Source organism: Hylobates moloch, unplaced genomic scaffold (genome assembly GCF_009828535.3).
Source record: "Hylobates moloch isolate HMO894 unplaced genomic scaffold, HMol_V3 SCAFFOLD_8, whole genome shotgun sequence".
NCBI lineage: Eukaryota > Metazoa > Chordata > Mammalia > Primates > Hylobatidae > Hylobates > Hylobates moloch.
Genome location: NW_026652283.1, coordinates 83,790,212 through 83,811,422, shown reverse-complemented (window position 1 = coordinate 83,811,422; position 21,211 = coordinate 83,790,212). Strand labels below are relative to the sequence as shown.

Genomic DNA, 21,211 nt, shown 5'->3' with positions numbered 1-21,211 from the left:
GAAGGGGGTGGGCTATGGGCCATTGCTGACCTTGTCAGGTAGGCTTGTATGCCAGGGCCTTGGCACTTCCCAGCCTGTGTTTAGACTTTCCCCATGTGTGTCCTGAAGGCCAGCTCTCCACCTGACCTCTCCCCTTGGCATTACCACGTAAAGGAATTATTGTATTTTCCACGCAAGTGTTAGGTATTTTTACATCCTTAAAATGAGCAAAGAGGCAAAAACACTGCATAAAAACCAGGGTCCTGAGTTTCTGTTCCTCACTGCTGAACAGGATGGCCCCACTCCCATCTATATGGAAATGTTGGCAGGGGCCCAGGCTACTATAAATAAGCATCCTGACTGCTCCAGGAAGGCTGGGCTTCCTCATTTTTTTAAAAGTGGAGTTTGTAACAGCTTCTGCCCAGAACATTTGTGTCCAAGGTCCTTTCATCTCCCAGGCATCCTGTACAACTGCCATACGGAGGTTTTGGAAATCTTCCCGCTGCAGCTGGGTCACAGGACAAGCCACACAGGGCCAGCTCACTAAAAGAAGTGATGATTTCTCTTCTCTGACCTCCATCTCATATTCAGATGTGAGTTTTAATAGGATTCCATCTGAGGAACAAGCAGGAATCTTCTTTCTCCTTCTGCCAAAAGGCACATCTGTTAGACACAGAATAGGTTCATTAGTAAGCGCAAAAGCCCCAGGCCACAGGAGCCATCTGGGCAGCAGGAATCTGTCTTTCATACCACATGAGCCTCAGCTCCTAAGGAGTCTTCACTTCCCTCAGGCTGACTGGCAACACAGGGTTACAGCAAGAGTGCCAGGTAGTAAAACAAGGAAAGCTACAACAAATAAAGCTGTGGCACTGGCACAAGAACCAAGACAGGTCAACAGAACAGAATGGACTGATGGACAGTGCAAGTCAGAGTGGTTGGTGGAACTCTCAGTTCCAGTCCACAACAAGATAAGGAGCTTGTACTAGCTCATAAGTCAGCTGTGTCGCTGAGGACACCGTTGAGTTAGGCTACCATTTTTTTTCCCTCTCAGTGAAGGAGGCGATGTGTTGATTTACATTCTGGCCCAAGTTCTTTACCTTATGGAAAACAGGCACTTTGAGTAGCTCAGAAGTGAACAGTTTTTGAAACAGTCCCTGGTATAATACGTCTTGAAAGAAAAATCACAAACTAATAGGGAAGGGAAGATATATTCAACAAATTGGGTTTGGAAAGTTGGCCGTGTTATTTTTTTTAAAATAATGTTTTTTCACCATAAACACAAAATAAATTACTAATAGATTTGAAAGTTAAATGGAGAAGAAAATATAATCATGAAAAGAAACTAAAAGAAAAATCTTAAACTTATCTCACAGGACGAAAAAATGTTAAATTTTTTTTCAAATTAAAAAAGTAATAAAATATCCCTTGTAGAAAATCTATAACATAGTCTTTAAAAAAGAAAGAGAAGGCTGGGCATAGTGGCTTATGCCTGTAATCCCAGCACTTTGGGAGGCTGAGGCAGGCAGATCACCTGAGGCTGGGAGTTTGAGACCAGCCTGGCCAAGATGGTGAAACCCTGTCTCTACTAAAAATACAAAAATTAGCTAGGCGTGGTGGCACACACCTGTAGTCTCAGCTACTCGGGAGGCTGAGGCACAAGAATCACTTGAACCTGGGAGGCAGAGGTTGCAGTGAGCTAAGATCTTACCACTGCACTCCAGCCTGGATGACAGAGTGAGACTCTGTCTCAAAAAAAGAAACAAAGAAAAACTACCCATACGTCTACTCCCCAGAGATACTACTTTGACTTATTTACTACCAATGTTATTACTATTTTATTCCAACTGATGTTACTACTATTTCCTTCCAATCTGTTCATATAAAATTTTTATTAAACTATTGTCCTATTATATATATAATTGTGTGTCATTCTTTGCCATGAAATTAAATATCATTTTAAAACATGGGAAAAAAGAACATACAAAATTGTATTTACAGCATGATCTTGTGGTGGTGGTGGTGTTTTGTAGAGTTGCTTTATATATACAAATAGTTATTAAATACATTAAATTACTATATTTTAAAATAAGTTTAAAATGCTATCTGGGGCTGGGTGCGGTGGCTCACGCCTGTAATCCCAGTGCTTCGGGTGGATTACCTGAGATCAGGAGTTCGAGACAAGCCTGGCCAACATGATGAAACCCCATCTCTACTAAAAATACAAAAAATTAGCCGGGCTTGGTGGCAGGCGCCTGTAACCCCAGCTACTCGGGAGGCTGAGGCAGGAGAATCGCTTGAACCCGGGAGGCAGAGGTTGCAGTGAGCCAAGATCGCGCCACTGCACTCCAGCCTGGGCAACGGCGAAACTCCATCTCAAAAAAAAAGTTAAAAATGCTATCTGGGTGAACATGACTTTTATTTTTATATTTTGGGCCTTTCCAAATTTTCTGCAAGGAGCGTGTACACTACATTTGTCATCAAGGAGGATAAAACAAAAAGTTGTCATTCACAACCCAGTGTTATTGGGGCTGGTTTTGGTGGAATTGACTCTCTGTCACAAACTCAGCTTCAGCCCATACCCTGAGCCATAGACCTATCCCTCTAATGCATTGTCCTAGTCTCAGGGCTAATAACAAGGGAGAGGTGTCGAAGGGCCAGTTCCACCTCCACCACCAGTGGAAAAGCTATTCCCAAGTGAGGACTGCAGCTGCCAGGGCACTGCTCCAGAATGGGCATGCTGGCCATATTCACTTGCCCCCTTCTGCTCAGGGGTCTATTTTTCTGTGGTGTGTATTCCCTGTACCTTTGGGGGCATCTCTTATACTCATGAAATCAACAGAGGCTTGCACGTATCTAACTGTCTGTCTGTCTGTCTGTCTATCTATCTATCTATCTGTCTGTCTATCTATCTATCTATCTATCTATCTATCTATCTATCTATCTATCTATGTATCTATGAGACAGGGTCTTGCTCTGTCACCCAGATTGGACTGCAGTGGGGAAATCATAGCTCACTACAGCCTCAAACTCCTGGGCTCAAGCAGTCCTCTTGCCTCAGCCTCCCAAGTACCTGGGATTATAGGCTTCAGCCACCATGCCCAGCTAATTTTTTTTTTTTTAAGAGATGGGGTCTCGCTGTGTTCCCCAGCCTTGTCTTAAACTCCTGGCCTCAAGTGATCCTCCCATCTCGGCCTCCCAAAGTGCTGAGATTACAGCAGAGGCTTTTAAGTCAAAGCTTTCCCTGCTAGGACAAGCCCTAGTTAAAGTCCGGGAGCACTGGCTACTGCAGCTGCACTTGGACAGCTGGCCCTCTGCTACCCTTAGTGCCACCTCTTCTTGGGGGTTGCGGCACAAAGCACTCTGGGAAACGGGGCTTGAGAGGGTTTCATTCCTCAGTGTTTCCTCATGTTTGGCCCACCCTGAGCCAAGGAAAGCTCCTTCCATTCCAGTAAACAGAGGGCTCCACTCCCAAGAGGAAGTTTGCGGGAAGGTTAGGATCCCTCTGCACATGGTGGGGAGTGTCCTGCCATTCACTGCATCCTGGCTCCAGTAATTGTGAGTAAAAGAACAGGTTGGGAGGCCTTCTCAGACCACAGAATGCATAGGCAAGATGGGTAGCGAATGCTGCTCAGTACTTTGGAATCAGCTCTCAGGGTAGCACAAAGGCATTCCTTCACCAGCAGAACTTCAGAGAGATGACCCATTCAAATCAGCAGCCTTGTTTTTCCAAATGCACATTTAGAATGGCATATCCATCCATCTTTACAACTCTGCGTGCCATTTGTGAAAAACAAAAGCTACCCAACAACCTGGGATTATAAACCAGGCCAAAGTGGTGAGCACCCGGCAGGCTGTGAAAAGCCATGGTGTGGCCTCCCACCGGCTCCTCACACAGCTCCAAGTCAGGCTGTGTTGGGACAGAAGCTTTGGTCCTGCTCTCATAAGCCTCTCTGTTCTTAGAGTGACCCCACCCTTCTGTGCCTCGGCATTGCAGGCCTGGCGCTGGTGCCGAGGAAGCTCTGTGCTCACTACACCTGGGACGCCGGTGTGCTGCTCCAGGCATGGCCTGCCGTGGACCCGGAGTTCCTGCAGCAGCCTGAGGTCGTCCAGATGGCAGTTCTGGTAAGTATCTCCCCTCAACCCCAGAACCTGGCAGTCCCTGCCCTGCTGGTGGCCCCTAAATACTGTGGCGGTTTTGAGAGGTCTATTATCTGGCCTTTCTAGCTCACTCAGCTCAGCCCTCAGCCACACCTTGCGACCAGAAGGCACAAAGGCCTGTCTTTCCTTTGCCAGTACCCTGAGTTTTGTAGGTCACCACACACCAGAAGCATGTGAGCATAAAACTCTCATGGCCCTCAAGGGCTTGGAAAGGGGAGTAATAAACCTGGCCCACCCTACAGGTTCTCATTGTCTTCGTTTCCAACTGCGGACCCTGTTTCAGTCACTCTCAGTTTCACTCGGGTGCTCCTGGGGACTTTTGGGGGCTGGGGAAGGCTGACAGTGAGGTGGGTGGCTATGGAGTAATACCTGTAAAACATATTTCAGAAAGGCTCCATAATTTTTATTTGAAAATTAGGTGATTTTAAATACATAAGAGGAGTTTATTGTTTAAAGCTTTTCTAAGAGCAAGCAACCCCCTTATAGTTTATCCTATATGTGATTTTTCTACATTTGTTTAATTTGTTAAATGAGACACATTTATGGTGAATATCTTAAATATGCTGGTGTGTCTGAAGAAAAAAGAGGACAGGGAGTGGACTTTGAACCACATGTCTCCCCGGAACCACACGTGGGGCCAGGTAATTCACATTCAAAATTATCATTTCACTCTTATCACCCTATAACGTGCGCGTTGCCATTCTCATTTTTTCAATTGAGGACTCAGGCTCAGTGAAGTTGGTCCACCTTGCCCAGGTTTATTCACAAATGCTTATCAAGTCTGACTCTACATCAGGCATAGTGCTCTGGGGATACCAAATCAGGATAGGACAGACAGGTTCCCTGCCCTCTTGGAGCTTGAAGCGTAGTGGGAGAGATAGGGAAGAAGAAAAAGGAAAGAGTAAGATAAATAAAATGGCTGCAAATTGTGAAAAGTGCCCTGAACAAACCCACCTAGGGGCTGAGGGAGGGCATAGCCACACAGAGGTTGGCCAGCCGGGCCCTGGCCCCTCTGCACCTGTGCAGACCCAAGGCCCAGCAGGAAGGTGGAGGTTTGGAAAGACAATATTTTGCCCAGGAGACCAGGCTCCTTCACAGCCCCTTTGTCTCTGTACCAACTCCCCTGGCACTGTGTTCTCTGCCACCCCACCCCAAGGGAAGAGGATGTGAGGGTGCCCTGGCAGGCTTCTTCCGAAAATCTTCAAAACCATCCTTGTGGCATGGAGGAAATTTCTTTCCTTATTATTATTTAATAGAGACAAGGTCTCACTCTGTTGCCTGGGCTGGTCTCAAGCTCCTGGGCTCAAGCAGTCTTCTTGCCTCAGCCTCCCAAATTGCTGGGATTACAGACATGAGCCACCACACTCAACCCAGAATTTTTTTTTTTTTTTTTTTTTGAGACAGAGTCTCTCTCGCTCTGTCGCCCAGGCTGGAGTGCAATGGCACGATCTTGGCTCATTACAACCTCTGTTTCAAGCAGTTCTCCTGCCTCAGCCTCCCAAGTAGCTGAGATTACAGGCATGTGCTACCATGCCCAACTAATTTTTGTATTTTTAGTAGAGATGGAGTTTCACCATGTTGGCCAGGCTGGTTTCAAACTCCTGACCTCAAGTGATCTGCCCAACTCAGCCTCCCAAAGTGCTGGGATTACAGGTGGGAGCCACCGCACCCAGCCCCAGCCCAGAAATTTCTTTAATTTGAGTAATGTTTATGAGAAATAAATATCTCATGCATCCCTGAGAACTTGTCCTCAGCCTGGTTGAGAAATGCTAACTTGAGAAAAAGAGAGGGCTTCAGTCTATGAAAATATCTTTCTATCTTAAATTACCACTGCAGAAAAGAAATTGAGTTTTGATCATTGGTAAAAATAATTTTAGATAATCATTGAAATGCAAACCTAAAATTAAAAGCATGTGTAAGACTCCCTGCAGGTGCACCCAGCTTGAGAACCCAGGCTGGGTCGGCACCATGCCAGCAGCAAGGACTTCCGTGAAGGCCTGGGTTCTCACTCCGTGTGATCTCACTTTGTGCCCTGGCCAGAAACAGGCTGCAAGCGCAGTTCAATGTCATTCAGTTCAATTGTGCCCATGTTCTTTGTGCCTATGACATGCTGGGCTCTGCCCACACTGGGGATACAGAGACAAGAGCTCCTGCCTTATCACCTTGGAACAAAGGTCTGGGGGCACATGAGCTGTCACACACAGTTCATGTAAGGGCTTGGAAGTCGGGCCATCCTGGGTGTAAGTCTCAGTTTTACAACGTATTTAACACCTCTAAGCCTCAGTTTCCTGAGTTATAAAATGGAGGCACGCACAGTGCCTGCCTTATCCGGCTATTGAGAGAATTAGGTAGGATAATGCCAGGAAGTGCTTAGCCTGCTTCTGGATGCACTAATGACAAAATCCTCTTAATACAGAGTGAGCGCCGACCCAGGGCCACACTCTGCCCTGGAACTTCCCAGGTGTGAGCTTATTTACTAAGCACAGTGGCCCTGTGAGGCAGGCTTGTTGTTATCCCCATTTCACAGACAGGCAGATGTGTGACTAACCCTATCTTACAGGCAAGGAAATGGTGGCAGGATGGGGCTGAATAACTCACCGAAGGTCACACGGCTAGTCCAGAATCTACTCTGAATGGTGACTGCTGCTAGCATCAGAGTTGCCACTTCTGGCAGTTGGAGAATCAGAAAATACATCATGAGGAAAAGGAGAGGCGGCTTTGGCTTTGAAAGAGGAGCAGCTTCTCCCCAGTGGAGAGAAGGGAGCCACAATACTGGGAACAAACATAGAGGGCAGGCCCACAGAGACCTGGGCTGAGCCAGGGAGGGGCTGGAGCAGAGGGCACCGGGCAGTGCTGGAGACAAAACTAAAGGTAGGGAGTGTCCCCTCCTCAGAGGCCAGACTCCACCCCTCAGAGGACAAGGGGCTACCAGGGTGTGTGAGCAGGAGAGAGAGGGCCTGTGTCAGGTCATCCCGTCTCTACCACTGCCTGGGGTGGAGCCTAGGTGGACAAGTGACTTCACTTCATGTGCCTCAGCTTCCCTATCTGTAAAATGGGATGGGATATTCATAGATCGACTCACAGGTTCATGCAAGTGAATTGCATAGTTCAATGCTTGGCACAGAGTGAGAGCTCAGCAAATGGAAGCTTGTATTGTTACTAGCCATTGCAAGGCTACCCTCATGATGGGGACAGGTGATGGATTCGAGTGGGAGGAACACCTGTGGCCTGGGCCCTGTCCAGCAGATGTCAGAAAAGTCCGGGAGAGTCATGCTTAGGCCCTCTCCAAAGATGGAGGTGCAAGAGCCCCACAGCATAGCAGCCTCTTTTTGAAGTGATGTCAATGTGCTTCCTCCTCTTTGGGCCCTTAAAGCCCAGGCTCAGTGTTGAGTCCCAACCTGACTTCTCTGCCCATCTCATTGGCACTTTATGCCAAAGATGGGGGGAGCATGATTGGCACCTACTCACCCTGAAGGGACTGCCTTGGTAAGGCAACTCAGGGGAGGCCCGGGGAGCCAGAGCCGTGTGAGGGTGCCCGAGACAGCATGGGAAAGACTCAGAGCACCATGGCCACATCCAGAGATCACATGCCCTGCCCCCAAAGCCCCAGCTGTGGACAAGAATGACTCAGGTCCCTTGGACAGGCTGTCACCAGTGATGACTTAGGACCAGCCTGCCCGGCTCCAGCAAAGCACAGGAAGCTCGAAGGGTTTAGAAACGGGTCATTGTGCTGAGGCCATGCATCAAAGAGGACATCCCACAGCCAGCTCCTTCTATCCTGGCCAGCACTCTTGACAAAGGCAGAGGGAGTGCGGCTTAGTGAGCTGGTCCCTTTACACAGGTTATTCACTCCAGAATCTGGAGAATTCTGTCGTTAAGGGAAAAAAAACAAAAAACAAAAAACTAAGCTCAAGATCCTACAGCTTGTAAGACCAGGCCTAAGAGCCAAACCTGAATCTCCCCACATGAGAGCACCATGCTCCCCCTCGCCCAGCACCCTCTCTGTGGGCGGTGGCCCAGAGGAGATGTTGCCCTGGGCTGCTCTTCCATGGGAGGAAAGACATCATTCACTAACAACTGCATGTCCTGAGAATTCCCTGTTGGGGAACCCAGGACTTCACTAGGGGCATGGCTCATGGGTGACAGGTGGGAGGTCTCCCAGGGTCTCAGTGCAGCCGAGCATGTGGCCTTGAAAGAAGGCAGCTTCTAATGGCTCAGAAACACCAGGGCAGAGGGGCCATAGTCCTTCACACCCCACACTTAGTTCCCCAGCTTCAGAACGCTTTAAAACACTGCAGCATGGAGCCTCACGCTTTCAAAACAGTATTTCATAATGTGCCAGGACTTTGTGTTTTATTTGTCCTCTCCCTGTGACCTAGGCTAATGCAGACAATAAAAATGCTACCAAGTTCTGCAAAAATCTGAAAAAATGAAGTGGGTGATGAGGGGACATTTGATAATGTGCTTCGGTTGAAACTTGAGAAATTATTCCTAGTAACTTTTCCTAAGACTGTGACTATATTTTCCAAGTGAAAAACAAGAGTTAGTGAAAGTAATGTGTGTGTAGATTTCGGAGCAATGGGATTGAGGATTTGGAAGCATGACTTCAGAAACTGAGCCACGTGGTCACCTTCCCTCATTGAATCAATATTCGGTGAATACCCACCTGTGTCTGGAACTGTACTGACCCATGTTAAGCGAGAAAGAGTGATTAATGTGACAAGATGTGGGTCCAATTTCTAAGTCGTCACACTAGAGCGCCCCCTTCTGGAGCCAGTCAGCAGGGAGAGAAGTTTGACTGTGTCCCCATTGAAACCCTCAACTGTTTGGTCTACTTGAGACCTAGGTAAAATCTGAGGAGACAGCTCACTCTAACCTGGATCTGAACTTAAACTTGAGCCCCGATGACAGAATAATCCCTTTCTGCCTGGAAATGGCCCAAGCCATCTCATGCTGAGGCTTTTTGACGTAATCTCTACCACAGCTGTGTTTGGGAGCAGTGCTCAGAAAATGCAAGGCGGTCCTCACTCCACGTATGGGCACTCACATGCAGTCTCAGTGTCTGTCTCTTTCTGCAGGTCTAGGCATTAATCCTATTCAGCTGGTTGCATTTTACCCTTATGGGAAGCAGGGTGCTGACTTCCTCCTTTCTCCACCTCTATTCCTTTCCCCTAAACAAATGCAGCCATGCCCTTTACAGGCAGGAGGTTTGGTATTGGACCGCCTGCCACTCTGAGGATGTTCCTCATTGTTTGTCTTGGCTTTTCTCCTTCTCAGATCAACAATAAAGCTTGTGGCAAAATTCTTGTGCCCCAACAAGTTGCCCAGGACCAGGACAAGGTCCACGAATTTGTTCTTCAAAGCGAGCTGGGTGTCAGGCTTTTGCAAGGGCGAAGCATCAAGAAGTCCTTCCTCTCCCCGAGAACTGCCCTCATCAACTTCCTGGTGCAAGATTGACAGCCAGGAGGCTGCAGCTACCACGAGGGCCTCTGAGGAACCTCCTTCCAGGCCTGGGATGAGGGGGCGATGTCCGCTGGCCCAGGGGAAGGGAAAAGACAAATGTCTTGACTGTTGACCTTGGTCCCATGGCAGACTGCAGTCAACAGTGTGCCTCTGTAGTGTGGCCTGGTGCTGGGGCGAAGGTGAGCTGGGCAAAGGAGAAATATGAGCTACTGAGGAGGGGGTTGGACAGCCTGCCCCTCACCCCCCACCCACACTGCAGGTGGAGGAGGCCATCTGATCCCATGGGAAGCCATCAGAGACACTGCTGGTGGGAGCAGGAAGGAGTACGGTGCCCCTCGAGCAGCCAGGAAGCCTGCGGATGTGGGAAATGGCTCTGCCTTAGGCGCTCCTCGGGAATTTGAGGCCAGCCTGAGGAACTGCAGGACTCAGGTGCAGTGTGCCAGCCACTTGGAACTGCTAACTGAGCCTCCAGATGGTGGTGAATGGTCTCTTTGCCTTCAGGCTGGATGAGGAAGTCATTTAGGAAATGTTCAAATAACCAGTATGTGGAAATGGACACAGGGATCTTCTGAAGTTGCTTTGAATCAAAAGGCAGGCAGTGCTGGTTCCTCTGCCTGTGTCCCCACCACTCCCCAGCTCTGTCATGCAGGCCTGTCCTCCCCAACCCCAGTTGGACGTGCCTCCCAGGCCTGCTGTGGTTCTGACACACAGGGTCCCAGGCAAGGCACCACTTCCTTACAAGAATGAGGAGCAGCAAGTCATGACCACTCCCTTGGGTATACAATTTGCTGTGTAGTGAAGTGGAACCAGGCTCAGGCTGCTGGTCCCCAACCTCAGAGCCCCACCGCAGCCCAGTAGGGATGCAGCAGGCCCCAGAGGGCTCATGTGGGCCCCAGATGGCAATGCCACCATTGTTGATGTGACCCCAGAGCCAGTTATTAGGAAGAGCAAGCTCACCACAGAGGAGTGGAACTGAGGCCCCCTAGGTGTTGCCTCTGGTGTCCAAGCCACTGCAGTCTGCCTGTTGGGAAGATGGCCAGGAATGGACTCGTGTCATTGGCACATTAGGCTAATCCTGGTTTTATGTGAAGTCAGCAATTAAGTATTCCCACTAGAACTGACCTAAGCCACTGATTAATATTTAATGAGGGAAGGTAGGGGAGAATCTAGCCGTTTTGTAATACCAGAAATCTATATATGTTATCTGATGCCATTTTTCTGAAGTAGCCTCAGATGTGGTCCCCCTGCAGTTCAGCAGTTAACACATGACTTTTTTAGTTTAATAAAATGTTTATCATCTATGACTTCAGGACATATGTGTGATCCTGGAATATCCACCATATTCCAGTTTCAGAGTTAATGACAAACAGATTGAGGTATTCCATCATCATCAGAAGCATTGGCTGTGTGTCTGACTCCATATGGAATGCTATAAAGTGGGATACATGTGGTTCTTCTTGTTCCAGAACTTACAGTCCATGGTAGACAACACTGATACAGGCACACTAGCAACAGCAATTAAGTCACTGGTTCTCAGAATTAATACTCTGCCTGGTCCTCATGCCCAGATATTCCAATTTAATTGGTCCACGGTGTGGCTTGAGCGTCAGGAATCTTTAAAACTCCACAAGTGATTCTAATGGGCAGCAAAGTTTGAGAACCACTGGATACATTGATGCACTTGAACCATAATTTCTGTCTAGTTCTTCCTCTTCCTAATCTTCAGCTTAGCGGGGATAAGTTTGGTCCAGGACCAAGAGTAGGACCAAAAGGGAAGACGGGGGCCAGAAGTCTAGAGTGCTAGAGCTGACTTGAATGTACTCAGTCTCATTGCACATGGCAGTGAATGTGGATTAAATATAAGCCCGTGAAAATACTTGGTACAAGGAAGGAGGAGTGAGTGTTTTTGCTTGATTATCTTCTTCTTTCCTAGGGTAAGCTAAGTGGTCTTGAACAAGATGAGGGAAGGGAGCCCTTTATTTGCATGTGATCTGACCAGAACAATGGACCAGTAAAGCCTCAAAGCTGCTAGACTGACCAGCTGGCTAACACCAGCATGGCTCTGAAGAAATTGCTCCAAGAGGATAAAGCTTTTGCAAACAAGAGCTCATCAGTACATACTAAGAGACAGTATGGGTAATGGAACAACTGGACAGAAAACTCTGACCCCTGGGAATGGGGTGGTGGGGAATAATCTCAGCCATTTATTGACTGTCTTGATGAGGTCAGAAACTGGACTCAGCAGGTTCACTTACTATCTTATTTAATTCCCACAAAAACTCTAGAGGGAAGGAATTATTCTCTCATAAAAGAAGAAACCCAGGCTCTGAGGTTCAATAATTGGCTCAGTTTTCACAGCTAATAAGTAGGAGAGCCGGGATCCAAGCCCACATCTTCTGGCCTCCACGTTTGCCTCCCTGCCATGTCTACCAGTCCCCTCACCTAATTGTCCATGTTGCTTGATGTACACACTCAGGTGAGATGGCTCCCAAATCCACTGGCATTTTGAGCAGAGTGTGGCTAGGGCTTCCCTCCTGGAAAGCCTGTAAACCTGGGAAATCACAGAGGTGGTGTCCTCTCTACAGGGGCAGTGGTGGGTGAGAGGCCAAGAGCACGCGGTTAGTCCAGAGAGCTGGGGGGAAAAGTCATCCAGCAAGTGGAAGATGTAGACTCGTGGGCGGGTATCAGGGTTATTTCTACTGGGGCAATAAGAGAACAGAGTTTGTGCCCAGGGAAAGTGGTGCTCCATGGCAAGTGCTACCACAATAGGAGCCAGCTGTCTGCCTAAGAAAATTGATCTCTAAGACCCTAAAACAATTAGTGAGCTGGGAAACAGTACAGGCATATTTCATTGCAGCCTAAATGCACACCTTCAGGGCACTGGCTAAGAAAAGCAGGGTACATACAGTCAATGGAAGGCAAGGCAGCCAGCAACAGATGGTTTTTCAAAAACACGTAGCCTGGAAATTTTCTCATGAATCAAGGCAGATACATGCACAATGCAATCCTGACCATTTTTTTCAACGCTTACGAAGAAAATTGAGAGCAGGAAATTTGCTTGCATATCATAGGCTGAGACTCCTACAAGTTATTTCTTTCCTTCTGTCTACTTTTTGCATTTTCTCATTTTTATTGGCCATGAAGTATTTCAGTAATACTTCATGAGGCAAAACATCAAAATGTACAATTTTGTGAAGCTCTATATGAGCTAAGAACCTGTTTCCCTTGATTTTTCTTTTCTTCTCCCAGGCAGGATATCTAGCTGCCTGTGAGGATGTATCCTAGCTAGGAAAACGTGCTCCTTTCCTTGTATGAAGTGGAATCCAAAGAAACAAAAAGCAGCCCCCATGAAGTTCCTCCTCACGCAGTTGCTCAGTCTGGGCAGGTGTGGGGAGCTGCCTTTCTTGTATCTCAGCCTTAGGCTCTTGCAACCTTACAACAGAAGAACAGAAGGCAACGTTCCCCTAGTGGAACTCTCCTGCTCACTTGCTGACAGATTCAAGGTTGTGGATAAGACCAAAAAAGGAGGCATTATCACCTCCTTTTGCAGATAACGAAACTTGAGACCATGACAGTAAGTGATGACGTATCTTGACCCCCAATCTGTGCTCATTCCACTTAGAGCACCCCCTCCCCGTACTACCATCAGGCAAAGTGTAGTGCAGGAGGTAAACTTTCTTTCTTTTTTTTTTGAGACAGAGTCTCACTTCATCACCCAGGCTGGAGTGCAGTGGTGCGATCTCAGCTCACTGCAACCTCTGCCTCCGGGGTTCAAGTGATTCTCGTGCCTTAGCCACCCGAGTAGTTGGGATTACAGGCACGGACCACCACACCCAGCTAATTTAGGAGGTAAACTTTCTTAACTGGCGGGCCCAGCTGGACTGTGTAAGTCAAGGAAAGGCAGAGAGGTAGACAAAAAGGAGAGTTTTCCCTCCTCTTTCTTCCTGTGAGAAGAGCAAGCAGAAAACAGCTGTTTCGTGGGCTGGGTCCCTGCCTGACACTCAGAGCGTGGGTGGCTAAAGGCTCTCATCCAAGCTGATGAGCTTGGAGAAAGGAATCTGGGGTGACCAACAACGAGCAAGTAGGGAAATTCCCCGAGGGCGGGTGGGTGGTTGGTGACGGTGCTGGTAGGGAGGGGAGAGCCTGGAGCAGCCAGAGAAAGGCCAGTCCTGTAGGCAGAGGCTTCAGATCCAAGGGTGGGCCCAATGACCTCACCCCAGGCCTCCATTGCCCTCCGTCAGCCTGTCCACATGAGGGGCTGGAGGCAACTGTGCAGAGATAATGAGGCCCTGGAGGGGAGATGGTGACCAGGACTGCTGGAACCCAATGCCCCATGACTCATCTCCCTGTGCCTTAAGCCCTGAACTTGAATTTCGTTCTTATTCAGCCTCTGGAAGGGCACGTCTAAGACAGACACCCTGTATACAGGAGCCATGGGCTGCAATCCCCCGACATTACAACAATAAAATCTATCATTTCTGAGGACTAATTATGGGCCAGGCCCTGTTCTAAGTGCTTTGCCACATAAGGAGCCTTGCTCAAGACCACACACAACAAGGTGGCAGAGCTGTGATCCCACTCTGCTCCACCTCGCTGGTTCCCAAAGACCTTTATGCAAACCAGCCCTCAAACCTCCTGAATTTTCCCAGATGGTCCTTATTTATAGCTTTCTCTCCAGTTGTTCCCCAGATGCCCTGGAGCCTGCCAAAACCACACTTACTCGTGTGTCTGGGAAGGTTGGCTCACTGTGGGCACACACCTGGTTGAATGCATCCCTGAAGTTCTGAGGCACCCAATTCAGCATGTGGGGTCAGCTCTCTCCGAGCCTGGAACTGACCACTCCCAGGGAGCCATCACCCCTGGCAGACAGAGCCTCCTTTGGACACCATTCCTGGGACCTAGAAACCAGGAAGCCATCTTTGCTCAACTCCACCTACTCTGAGGAAAATCCCATGGCAGACAGGAGAGGGGAGACCTGTTCTAGACCTCTCTGATGATAAGCACTCCTTGGCATCACAGCAGCCCCATCTGTGTCTTCCGCAGATCATCCTTTCCACAAACAATAGAAGAGCCCCATCTGGGATTAATTAAGGAGGGCTCACCCACCACATCTGCTGCTGCATACTCGTGGCTGCCCTCAGAACTCGGAGGAGAACTAGATCTTAGGGGAGGGGTTCCCCTTAGGCACTGTCACGGGGGTGTAGAAAGGAATAATGTGTCCTTTACACTGTGGGATCCATAGAGGAAGCAGGAACCCAAAGATCGATGCCATTCATTGAGTCTGGTTTGTCAATCATCAGGGTCAGAGTGGGCCAGAGGGGCTTTGTCAGGTGGACTCAGAGAGAGACTCACTTGTCAGTGCACAAGAGGGCAGCCGCTGCACAGACAGAGGCTGAGAGCTGCGAAGAGGGAACCTAAAGCAAGTGTCGCCAGATATCCCCATTATTAGTTATCAGCTAACTCTTAATTATCAGTTAACATCATAGTTTCCAGGAAATATTTTAGTTTTCTATTAATATTTTAATTAACTACTAGCATCAGAGTCATCAGCAAATATCTAAGTCATCAGCAAACATCTTAGGTGTCAGTTTCCTCTGAGTGAATGTAGTAGACCTCTTAGTCATCATTTACTTCATTATTACCAGTTATGCACTAATAATTAGTGGGCTGCTAATATCTCACCTACCAATCATCTTCAGCAATAAACATGCTTTAATTATCAGCTGATAATTAATGTAGCCGTAACAAATAAAGCCCCAAATGTCAGTGGTCTGACCCAGCAAACTTTATTTCTCATTCCCATGAGCCTAATCCTCTGGAGAAGGGAACAGGGGAGGAGGTTCTGTTCCATTCAGTTCCAGCTTGACGGAGGGTTCGTGCAGACTACACTGTCTTCAGCTCTTGGCGTTCATGGTTGCCCCAGACATCAGATCCAGCCCGCAGATAAGGGGGAGAGAGGTGGAGTGTCACAGGAGCTTTGGCCAGGTCTGGAAACAGTGTACATCACTTCTGCCCACTTCCTCTTGGCCAGAATTCAGTCACGTGCCTCAGCCAATTGCTAGGGGCTGGGTAGCCACTTCCCAGCAGCAACTCTGCAGGAGAGAAGGGGAGCCTGATCTTGGAGGGCAGCTGGCTGCCTCTGCCACATGGACAATCTTTGTTTTCGAATTGTTGCTTGTCAGTGTACACCTAAGTTACCTTCTAAGTATCTCAGGTGTCTGCTAACCACCTTGTTTTGCAGCTACTCCTGAGTCACAGCTGTTTGCCTTCTAAATCTGTGACAGCTGCTGTGAGTCTAAAATAGCAGAGCAATCACAGTCTCTTGTTGCCTGCCAAACTAGGATGGCGCCTGCCCCTTGCTCTAGACTTTGCATGGAGATGTGTGAAGTCACGGACGTGCTTTGTGCCATTTTATAAAATACCGGGTGTACTCTGAGGGTTTGTTTATTGGTCCCCAATTCTCCCCACCTTCCTTCTTCTGTGAGGCTCACACATTGGTTTGTGAGACAGTTTGGAGTATTTTGTTTTAGGGGGTGTTGGGACATTTTGAAAGGCAGAGAAAGTCAGGCTTCCCAGATGCCCTGCAGGAAACCTGGGAAATTCTCCAGATTCCTGCTCCTAAAAGGTCATGGCTGCTCATTCAGGGTGGAAATGTGACACTTCCCCAGATGCCTCACTGTGCTCTGGTCTAGGAGACTCACATCTCACCCCAACACACACACACACACACCCCACCCCACACACACACTACATACACCATACACCACCTACACCACACCACACACATGCACACGTGTACACCACATACCACACATTCATACACACCACACAACTGAGGGCCTGCTTTGGGGGAAGGTAATTTATTTTTGCCTGACAGAAGAACGTGCCTCACACCGTGTGGCTGTGGAGGTGGGGAGGGCAATTTAGTCTTGAGAGTTCATCAGAGTCACAGCTGTTAGGGAAGTGCCTGGGCCTGGGGCCAAGGTGGACGGTGAAACAGGAAGGCTGCCCCCATTTCCACATGTGCTCACATGGGGCTCCCCCACCTGAGGCCTCCAACTACAGGTGCGCCCCTCCCCTGACAGCACCCACCTCTGGTGGGAGTCTTCTGTATGATTAATAAAAAGCATAGTAATAATAATCATATGTAATGGCCATGGTATATTGAGTGTTACTTTTTTTTTTTTTTGGACAAGGTCTCACTCTGTCACCCAGGCTGGAGTGCAGTGTCGTGACACTGCAGCCTCAACCTCCCAGGCTCAAGTCATCGTCCTGCCTCAGCCTCCCTAATAGCTGGGACCATAGGCATGCACAAGCACACCCAGCTAATTTTTTTGATTGTTTGTACAGACAGGGATGTACTCCCTTTGTGCCACAGATTGAGCTTGACAGATGGCCCAGAGGGTGAGAGGGGGCTTTCAGGAACTTGTCTGGGCTCTATTGTTTATGAACCATGAGATCTTTGCAGGTTCCTTAACCTTTCTGTGGCTCTGTTTCCTCCTCTGTGAAATGGAGAGAATGGCTCCAACCTCTGCCTTGTGAGGGTGCACTGAAGCAATGTGTGTGTAACAGGCTCCGGACAGCGCAGGGCGCACAGTGAGTGTGCACTACTCTTCGGTCAGCCAGCACACTTAGGAGGACGTGTTTCATCCCATCGAATCCTCACCAGCCACGTGTGAGGAGTGCTCACTTTACAGATGAGGAAACAGGCTTGGCAATATCAGGTAACCTGCCTGAGGCCACCTGGCCTCTCTTCTGCTCTGGCAGAAGCCCCACCCTGGCCTGGGTAAGCCTGGGAGCCAGTGCCGCATCCTGACGGGGATGGAGACAGGGAAGAGGCAGCCTCTCCGCCCTCCAGTGCCCTGAGGAGCAGCCTCCAGAGGAAGAGGAGTTGGCAGTCTCCCTGGCCTGCCAGGAAAAGGTGAGTCCTGAGGCAGTCCTGTGGGGTGCATTGGCTATCCAGGGAGGGAGAGAGGAAGAGGTCAGAGGCCTGGTCTTGATTCTCATGGGCTTCCCTTCCTGTAGCCCTTCCTTTTCCTGTGGCCACTCATGACTGTGGGTTCCAGCCTGGGCAACATAGTCAGACCCCATCTCTACAAAAATTTAAAAATTAGCCAGGTGTGGTGGTGCACACCCGTGTCCCCAGCTACTCGGGAAGTTGAGGTGAGAGGATCACTTGATCCCAGGAGGTGGAGGCTGCAGTGAGCTAAGATCACACCACTGCATTCCAGCCTGGGTGACAGAGTGAGACCCTATCTCAATAAAAATTTTAAAGACTACCGAGTGACCACAGGTGGGGCGGGTGTTCCCTGGGGGCTGCAGTGGAGATCAGGCTCAATCGAGGTCCATGCTGGGACCTGCGAGAGGTAGTGACAAACAGGGGCCTCCCAGAGGGTAGTTGAGGCTCAAGGTTGGCTTTGGGGGTCAGGGAGAGACAATGGTAGTGGGATGGAGGGGTCTTCCATCTCATTTTTTTTTCTAGGTGCTGATCTCTCCCTGAAACCCAAGGGTCAGTTCTAGAGATAGGAATTGTGACTGTCTGTTGCTCCCCCAGGGTGTGTGTCTGCCTGTGTCCACCCTCCAGGCCTGAGCAGTGGCTCAAGGGCAGAGTCCAGGGGAGGACAAAGACCACCAGGTCACCTAGAGGGTTGTGCTCACCTGCACCTGCTGCCACAACCCCACAAGCTACTATAAACCTTGGATCAGCCTCACTGCCCTGTGGTATGCTAAGCAAATTATATCTGGAGTTGAATAAGACACAGTCTGTGCATTCCCCCACCTCATTCCTCACTGCTTCTTGAATAGGCAGGGCACACTCCTGCCTCAAGACCTTACACCTGCTGTCCCTCTACCCAGAGAGTTCCTCCCCACATGGCTCACTCTCTCCTCCCTCTGTTGTCTGCTCCCGGTGAGGTCTTCCCTGACCATCCTACATAAAATACCACCCCACCCCAGCACTCCCTACCCCCTAGCAAATAGCAGTGTGTTTTGCTTAATTTCCTGTGTCTTGTTTTATCATTTGTCTTCCCTTCCAGAATATCAGCATCATGAGGGCAGGGACTTTTGCAGCTTTATTTATTTACAGCAGTTTTATCATCTATTATATCTCTAGACCTAGACTGCCATTCAGGCACACCATAGGTGCTCAATAAGTATTTGAATGAATGAATGAACCCCTGTGCACCTGGCTAGTGTATTATGGGAGTCAGACAACTCACTGCAGCCCCTAGATACTCACAGGGGGATCCCAGGCCGGCACCATGGGCGTCACCTTGGGTGCTTGTTAGAAATGCTTATTCTTGGACCCAACCCCAGACCTGTTGAATCAGAAATTGCGTTTCACTGAGATCATTGGATGATTCCCAAATGCACATTACAGTCTGAGAATCGCTACACTCATTCTGGAAAGTGGTCCCTCTAGGGCCTTCCCTAGAATGCCCAGCTCCAGTATGGCTCACAAAACCCTCATGAACAATGTGGCCCCTGCCCATCTCATGAACCTGTTCTCCAGGCCCTGGACCACCACACATTCTCCACTCCAGATACAAGAGGCACATGCAGGTGTCAGGAACCAGCACTCCATCTCCCCTCCGGGCCTTCCCGGGGGCTGGTCTCTCCCAGAGCACCCTTCCCCGCTCTCCCTGGCTAGCTCCTTGTGTGCCTTGAACAATCACTGAAAGGGTTTAGGTTACAGAGAGGCAAGGTCAGAACCTTTTTTTTAAAAAAAAACAAAAACAAAAAAGCAGAGTCTCCCTCTTGTCACCCAAGCTGGAGTGCAATGGCATGATCTTGGCTCACTGCAACCTCCACCTCCCGGGTTCAAGCGATTCTCCTGCCTCAGCCTCCCAAGTAGCTGGGATTACAGGCGCCTGCTACCATCCCCGGCTAAGTTTTTGTATTTTCAGTAGAGACGGGGTTTCGCCATGTTGGCCAGGCTCCAGGCTGGTTTCGAACTCCTGACCTCAGGTGGTCCACCCGCCTCAGCCTCCCAAAGTTTTGGGATTACAGGCGTGAGCCACCGCGCCCAGCCAGTGCCCAGAGCAAGGTGGTGAGGAGCTCACCTGGGGCCAGCCCCCAAGCAGACAGGGAATGGCTGGGGCTCTGGGTGAGGGCAGAGCTGTGGAGTGAGAGAGAAGGGGCAGATGGGGCAGCGTTGCCAGTGGACAGGCCCTGGCAGCATGCTGGAGAGGGAAAGACCAGGAATGGAACATCAGCACATTACTAGGGTAGAGGGTGCTGCCTTGTGGGGAGAGCCAGGAGGGCAGGCTCATTCAGGGGTCCAGAGCCTACAGCTGAAGGGGACTGGCTGGGAAGGGGTCACTGTGTGCCCTTGAGCCACCATGCCTGAACCTGCTTTGTATCCTCCGGAGGAAATTGAGTTAAACTCCTAAGATACTTAATACCCTGAGTTAATCTCCTAAGATAGGATCTCAAGGTAGGGCAGACTGAGAACATGTCCATTCCAAGGAGGCATGTCCCCGGGGCCAGCCTTTGGGGTATGATGGCTGAAGTGAGTCAGCAGAGTGTGTTTCGCCCTGCATGGCCCATGGAGAGGCCTCTGGGAGGCAAGTGCCCATTTGCTTCCCTGATGGCTACCTCTCTGCCCGTGTGCAGAAGGTGGTGAGAAGGCAGAAGAAAGGCCACAGCTCTATATCTCCTTGTTGTAACCATTACAAGGACATGGGACTCGGGCTGCAGAGGCCCTCAGAGGTCTTCTAGCCCAGGGATGCTCAGCTGCCTCCCCAGTCCCTCCTTCAGGGAACCTGCTCACCTCATGAGAAACAAACCACCATTTTTGGAGGAGTTTGAATACGGTTTCTCAGCATCTTGTTGCAATCGCTATGCACAGGGAGGTTTAAGACTCTACAGCTGGCTTCTCAATTGTTGCCATGGAGCCTGCAGAACCAACCTGCCCTCCCCATGGCTGGATAACCTGTCTCACCAGTGCACAGTTCTCCAGTTTAGCATCTCTGAAGTCAAGATGTGTTCTTAAAGGGAACAATTGTGATGTCATTGCTGCAAATCTTGCACAATGGCCACTGGTAACTTGGAAGAAAATCCCAGAGACAAGAGTGGAGCAGCTTGTTAGGAAATGCGACATCCTCAGTGCTCGTGACGATGGGAAGGATCAGAGCTTAGAAGACGTGGACACCACAACTCTTGTCAAACAGTGATTCAGAAGAGTTCTGAATGTGAACAAATTTCAGCCATGCCTTAACCAACTTATTTTACTTGTATTTTCCTTTTTATATATGTATCATAGTGATATAGGGTAAAATTTATCTAAATAATGGCTGGGCATGGTGGCCCATGCCTGTAATCCCAGCACTTTGGAAGGCCGAGATGGGCAGATCACTTGAGGTCAGGAGTTTGAGACCGGCCTGGCCAACATGGCGAAACCCCGTCTCTACAAAAAAATACAAACATTAGCCAGGCGTGGTGGCGCGTACCTGTAATCCCAGCTGCTTGGGAGGAGGCTCTTTGAAGCATGAGAATCGCTGGAACCTGGGAGGCAGAGGTTGCAGTGAGTGGAGATTGCGCCACTGCACTCCAACCTGGGTGACAGAGTGAGACTTTGTCTAAAAATAATAATAATCTAAATTTAAAAATA

At 49.2% G+C, this 21,211-nt stretch overlaps 1 protein-coding gene across 1 annotated transcript in view; it reads left to right on the top strand.

Moving 5' to 3' along the window:
• Positions 1-10,904, top strand: part of LARS2 (leucyl-tRNA synthetase 2, mitochondrial) — a 171,736-nt gene extending 160,832 nt beyond the window's left edge. Inside the window, exons 20-21 of the mRNA XM_032161828.2 lie at positions 3,974-4,101; positions 9,415-10,904. Of these exons, the coding sequence (XP_032017719.1) occupies positions 3,974-4,101; positions 9,415-9,594 (308 nt within the window). The 3' untranslated portion in view covers positions 9,595-10,904. The remainder of the gene's footprint in view (positions 1-3,973; positions 4,102-9,414) is intronic.
• The last annotated feature ends 10,307 nt before the right edge of the window (positions 10,905-21,211 follow it).